At 39.4% G+C, this 6,969-nt stretch overlaps 1 protein-coding gene across 9 annotated transcripts in view; it reads right to left on the reverse strand.

Annotated features, from left to right (window-relative positions):
• Nucleotides 1–6,969, reverse strand: part of RIMS1 (regulating synaptic membrane exocytosis 1) — a 717,876-nt gene that overhangs the window by 148,949 nt on the left and 561,958 nt on the right. The window contains exon 1 of one of the 9 annotated variants that reach the window (XM_019520484.1): nucleotides 3,664–3,830. The exons of the other annotated variants lie outside the window; for them this stretch is intronic. Within the exon in view, the coding sequence (XP_019376029.1) occupies nucleotides 3,664–3,815 (152 nt within the window). The 5' untranslated portion in view covers nucleotides 3,816–3,830. Of the gene's footprint in view, nucleotides 1–3,663; nucleotides 3,831–6,969 lie in introns of those variants that run through there. 9 annotated transcript variants of the gene reach the window in all.

A 6,969-nucleotide genomic window follows, 5' to 3' on the forward strand; every position in this document is an offset into this window, starting at 1 on the left:
AGAGGTCAGACAGCAGACTGAATCTATCTGGCCTCAGACAGGAAAACATTATTCAATTTGTATGCCATCTGTAAGGGGGGGGGGGTGTACAGAGATGTGGATAACACCCCTGGCATATGGGTAGTGAATGGGCAGCCTCCTGCTTAATATATTATGATAACATTCAAGTCGTGGCAGGTGAGTCAGGGCAGACAGCCCACCCACTTGCCTAAGGCAATCTCAAGATCTAGCTGCGGGAAGGCCCCCTGTCACAGAGTGCCAAAAACATCTGGAATACAGATGTCCCTTGAACATATTAGGAATTATTAAAATATAGGATAGATGAATTGTGGCCTCCAGATCCTCCAGAACAAGCACTTTAAAATGGTTAATAGACCTGAAACTGCTAGACCATGTTAAAGAAAGTAAAAATTGATCATATTTTTTTGATTATTTCATCTCCAAGTACAATAATAGATTAACAGGGTGGTTCTTGCTCATGAAATACTCACAGAATTATGCCAGTCAGCCAAAAAGAAACAGAGTATGTTCTGTGAGATATCTAATAATTTCTAACTAACATTTTTCCTTTCAACCTTGTCTATTCCAGGTTAGTATTGGTTTACTTAAAATTTTGTTCAGAAGCAAAGACAATAAAGAACTATTATCTGACTTTAGTCACCACACATACGGACTACATCAACAATGAAAAACCAAACGCAGCTGAGGCACACTCCTTTTGTGTGCTTAAAGTAAGAAATCTGCAGATATACATCACCGATACCTCAAATAATCTCCTCCCTATATAAGTTTACTTACGAATAGATGGTTTTATTATACTGTTCTTAAAATGTTGGTCAAATTTATAACAAAAACCATTTTATATCATTGCACTTAAAAGTTATATAAGTTGAAATACCTTTTCTACTCTGTTAAGATCCTAACCAATGAATCCTCCAGACTGAATATTAATGCTATTTGCCACATATACTTTATTATGGTTTTCCAAAAGCTAATTACAGCTATATTGCAAGAAATACATTAGAGCCCACTGCTTATCCTGTTCAGACATAACTTTCTGCTTGATGAAATGGAAAATTAACCCTCACTATTAACTTGTTTGACCAACTCAAACTTGCTAACATCTTAAAATTTCCACAAGTGTTTTCACCATAAAAGTCAGACTACTTTTGTTTCTGTACTTTTTTCTTAACAACTTATATTTTATTTTATATGGTATGAGTATATAGTTACATATGAAATGCCTACAAACTTAAAATAATTATATATGATTATGAAAGAGAATGAACGTGAATAATCTTCTGAAGGTGTGAATCTTAGGCCCCTGGCAGACGTTATATTTAAGACATGATTCATTTGCTAGTTACACTATAAATAGTAAATATTCCACATGTTCATGTAATTAATGACACAACAAATTGGAAAGTAGTCACAAAAATATTTCACAAAATATGTAAACCATTTTGATAGCTGGCTTCCATTACCCCTTCAATTCAACATGTTGCAGCGTAGTCCCACCATGCAGCCTGATGCCAGCAGCCTGGCAAAGCTTGCTTGACAGCTCCCTGCATGTTGGCAGCTGACAGCAGCAAGGTGCATCCCTGCATGGGACTTCCCCTTGCTGTTTTCAGGGTGCCTAGTTGAAGGGAGCCTATCACTTGGGTTGGCAGATGACCCTCAGAGCTCCCTGCAATCTAGCATCAGAACATGCCTTGTACCTCAGCCCCCACGGAAGCTGTGGGATAAGGCAAGCACTGTGCCAGTCCAGGATGAGCTGTAGGACTTCCTCTGACCCAGCTGGTTGACTGTCTTCTCCCATAGCTCTCATGGCACTTGACACATCTCAGCCGCAGGGATCCTAGATTTCAGAGAATTCCTAGATTTCATAGACACTAGGGCTGGAAGAGACCTTGCAAGATCATCGGGTCCAGCCCCCTGCCCGAGGAGCAGGAAGTCAGCTAGGGTCAAAGGATCCCACCAAGACAGGCATCCAACTGTTTCTTAAAAGTGTCCAGAGTAGTTGGTTTTACCACCTCTGGGGGGGAGTCTATTCCAGGCCCTGGGGACAGTAAAGAATTTTTTCCTTATGTCCAGCCTAAAATGGTCTTCCAGGAGTTTGTGACCATTGGACCTTTTCTTCCCATGGGGTGCCCTGGTGAACAGTTGTTCTTCCAGTTCCTGATGCACACCCCTTATGCACTTATAGGCTGCCAAGTCACCCCTGACCCTACACTTTTCTAAGCTGAAGAGTCCCATGTCTCTCAGCTTCTAAATAAGGCCTGCTCTCTTGTCTTCTAATCATGTGCATGGCTCTCCTCTGGACCCTCTCAAGATTCTCCACACCCTTTCTGAATTGTGGAGCCCAGAACTGGACACAGTAGTCCAGCTGTGGTCTCACCAAGGCTGAGTAAAGTGGGAGGATGACTTTCTGGATCTTGCTTAAGATGCATCAGTAGATGCAAGCCAGAGTCTTGTTTCCTTTGCTGGCTGCGCTATTGCATTGGTGGCTCATGAAGTTCCCAAGTCCCAGGGTTCCCATGCACCAAGACCTTAAAAAACACAGGTGTTTAGCTAGACTGTACACAAGGCTTTTTGACATCCTGGTGCACAGGGCTCTAGGACTGGCCCCAGTGCAGACCTAGGGAAGAAAACACAATCCGATGATTGTTGGTCCCATCCTTGCAACTACACTGGGTCATGCTAGGCTGTGGACACCTGGCTTTCAATTTGCTAGTGAACAGGAGTCTGGGCTAGAGAGACTGGGATATCATTCCTGATCCTAAAATCCTACATCTTGTCAAGCACATGGGATATTGCAGGAGGAGCAATTGTTGGGATCAGGGATCAGATTCCATCACATCATTAAATGAATCAGTACCTGGGGGCCTATGGACGATGAGTCAGGAACTATGATGAAGGGTACTAGCAAAACCTCTGACCGAAGTTTTTGGAACATTAAAATTGTCCACAAGTGAAATTCTTATCAACAAATATGAGTTAATATGGAAAAAAGTTTTTGAGGTGAATCTAACCAAAATGTACTCTTTGCAACTTCAAGGAGAAATGGATTAGATCAGGACTGGTGGAGAGAAAAATGTTAATAGTGTTTCTCTTTCAGTAAATGCGATGGGAAGATCGGAAAATATAATCTGAACTAGTGGAGTTCAGGCTGGCCACTGGCCCCTACCTCCACCTGTTGGGGAAGGGACATAAATTCTGTCCCTGAAGCTGGTGCCCCTTTGATGTTTAAATTAGCAACTTTCTCCACCCTTCTGGGATTTATCCAGGAGTGAGGGATTTCTTCTTTTATATATCTGATCAAAATGACTAAATGGACTAAGAGACCTGTATGAAATAAACTCTATGTTAAAATTAATAAACAGGAATGCACATTGTATCCTTAAGATTATGTTCCCTGGCTGCAAAACAAAAGAAGTTTGAACTCAAAGCAACCTTCAGTCACTGACAGACTTTCCTGATTGTATGAAAAGAAAATCCTAGAATTCCCCAGCAGGTAATCTACATTTTAATTTTGCTCTTTCACGTGATAAACAAGCTATGCATAGGGAAAAGGTTTTTAAAGCACCCAAGCTACTAAGATTTCAAAAACTATGAAGCAGCAGAATTAGCAAAGACAGATGAGGGCAGGAAGCTAACCTGTACCTCAAATCAGCAACAGAATGACATCTCCTTTTCTTGTCTTCAAGATTCAATTTCTTTTCATTTTGCCTCATCTTGCCATCTGATTCCCATGATATCTTTCCTTCTTTTTTGACATCATTTTTGCAGATCTCTAAGGACTTTGACCTTTCCATAGCCACAACATGCAGGCACGCAAAATTAAATGTAGACAACTCAAATTGAAAATAATGGATTCCAGATGCTAACTCTAGATTCACCTGATGAAATGCTTTTCAACATTATATAAACATGGCTTTATGAGACAAAACATTTGAATGTAATCCACTGTAATTTACATCTGAAAAGAATTACAAGTTTAATTTTAAAAATGTGTTAATTAATTTTATAAGACCTAAATCAGTATGGGTTAAAGAGAAAAATGATCCCAAAGTGCAGCATTCTAAAATATGAATATCTAAGTAGCAATGATTTGATCTTGTGAGATTTGCTCCTGACCAGTTCCATTGACTTTACTGGGCATATAAACACCAGGAACATTCACATTCATAAAGAACTAATCATTAGGGGTCCAGCAAACTTGAGGAGATGGCTGGGCAGACCCTGGGGCTGGCTGCCATTTTCATGGGCTGAGTGTGGTGGGCTCCCCCTACACTTCTGATTGGCTACAGGGCCCCAGCAGTCTCACTTCTCCCTGCAGATTGCCACATGGCCTGAAACTGCAGTTTAATGATCCTGATTAAGCCCAGGGAAGCCATTAATCCATCCTTAATAGCCCATGGATTAACAGCTTCCCTGGGCTTAATCACTGTATTTGTAAGCTGTGGTTCTGAGCCATCTCCAAGTGGAAGCAGCCTCTGCACCTCCTCTGCAGGCCCCACTCTCCCCTCCAGCTTCCCCTAATGCTCCAAGACTTGTCTTCTTGCTAGTAAGTTTTGTTGGTTTTTTTGTTTGTTTGGGGTTTTTTGTGGGGGGGGATTGTTTGCAGCAAAACCACCAAAACTGCAGAGCCTGCTTTTTTATTGTGAATTGTCTGAAGTCATAGTTTTCATGAAAATCAGGCAATCATGATTTTGGTAGGTCTCTATTAATCGTGGAAAGATGTTTGCATGTGAATAGTTTTTCTCACAGTAAAAGTCCCATTAAAGTTAAAGTGTTCACTAACCTACAGAAAGTCAATTATATGTGCAAGTTCTTGCAGGATTTTGACCAAAGGATGAATGGGAGTAAAGAGATGTTAATTATGGACAAAGGTGCCAAATGCTGTTACTATGTTACTGGCCACTTTGTTACTCCTAAACTTTTGTTATCAACTTTTTTTCAACTACTCATAAATGTATTTTTAAAAGTGGTGTCATTGATTCAAATCTGTTTAATTTGATATAGATATCCAAGTACCCTGGTAGCTCAGAATTTAGACCCAGACACTTAAGAGTGGGGGAGAAATTAAAACAATTATTATAACAAGGTATTCTCACACAGATCTGATTCAACTTCAATTCTCTTCAATGGGCTAAAGCCTGAGCCTATTCAAACTGATCCAAAGCTCAGTGAAGTCAGTAGCAAAATTTACACTGACTTCAGTAAAGCCTGATCAGGTCCTATCGGGTAGAAACAGGAAATGTAGGCTGTTATAGATTTTTTTTTCAAACAGAAAACACATCTTAACTAGTAAACAATAAATTATACATTGCCTATAATTTATGAATGTATATAATTCATACCTTTATATAATATATAATTAATAGAATTCACACCTTACATGGTTTTATTTGCATACATTATAGCTTCAGAAGCCATCAGTATTCTCCTTCATCTGAACTAGGAAAGGATGCCATTAGTAAATTATCAAACCAATATTAATTAATACAGTACTATATGTTTATGTGGGTGCGTAGACATTCACATATATTTTTATACACATCTATATAGTGTTCTATTCAATTTATACATGCACATTCACAAGTATATGCATATTATATGCATGTAATATATATATAAAATATGTGTATTATGTACAATCTATTTAAGTCAGGAAATACTATCTTATTTTTCAGGGATATAGCTTGTAGCCATGTTGGTTTAAAAAGCAGAGGCAGACAAAAGTCTTGGGCTAGAGGTGATATCTTTTATTAGACCAACTAAATAGTAGCCAAAAAATTCTTTCTGTGTAAGCTTTTGGGTCCAAACACCTTTCTTCAGGAAGAGAAGAATTCAAAGATTGTAAAAGTTCTCCCAGGCAGAAAAGAAACTTCATCTTGCACAGGGGAGGTAAAGGATGGTTTGGTTCCCCCGGGTTTCAACGGCCATTTGTGAAAAAGTTGCTCTGTGTATATGCAGATAATTTTTTTGCTACTATTTGGTTGGTTTAATAAAAGATATCGCCTCTAGGCCAGGACTTTTGCCTGCCTCTGTGCTATATCCCTGAAACATGGAAAATATTATTTAGTTGTTTGGAAATGTAAACTTCATTGCTAAACAGGAAATAAGCAAAATTCAACTCCCTGTCTAACATCTGACATGTTCAAGGAAGAAACTGCTAGAGCTTGGTCTCTGCCTAATCTGCATATTCACAGAGCAGCTTTTTCTGCAAATGGATTTTGAGCCCCAGGGGACCACCCCATTCTTTACATCCCCAAGATTCAGATTCAAATTATGCTCATGAACCTGCCCTATATTTCTTATTGCACCAAACGGACTAATCAACAGATTCTATTTTCCTTCTCCAATACCAAAAGGAGACACTGGAATTATAAGGTAAAACCAAGGTCCTATTCATTATTTTGTTCCTCATTTAGGGCCAGATTCTGCTATTCTATTTTGACGAGGTCCCTTCCAGCCCTAAGCTTCTGTGCATAGTTTCTTCCCAGTAGCTCAGTACTTAAAACTGGCTGTAAAAAGCATGGATTTAAAAAACAGAGGTCTGTTGTAGAAAGACAAGCTTCTGGTAGTAACATGTTAATCTTCTTATGACTAAGTCAGACTCTTCTAACATTACTCTTAATAAACAGTTGTAATGGAGTTGATGTAGCTCTGATGGAATTACTTGGACAAGCAAGGTGGGGAAGACTTTTGGCTTGGTTTTGGAAAGAAAATGCAAAGCATTGAAGATTTGTGTTCTGGTGTTGTATCAGTTGTACTGAAAAAAATGTCAATACTTGTGGACAAGCCCCACTTATAGGGTATATACAGACATTTGGGGAGGTTAGGAGGAGGTTAAATTGAGTTAAAAATGGCCACACAAATTAGGGTGAGTCAGGATGGAGGGCTAGTAGGGGAGAATTCGGGGGACAAGTGGGAGTCTATAGGGGTACTTGGGTATATCAGGGG

This window comes from Gavialis gangeticus, unplaced genomic scaffold, assembly GCF_001723915.1.
Source record: "Gavialis gangeticus isolate Ggan-Ray unplaced genomic scaffold, GavGan_comp1, whole genome shotgun sequence".
In the NCBI taxonomy this organism is placed as follows: Eukaryota; Metazoa; Chordata; order Crocodylia; family Gavialidae; genus Gavialis; species Gavialis gangeticus.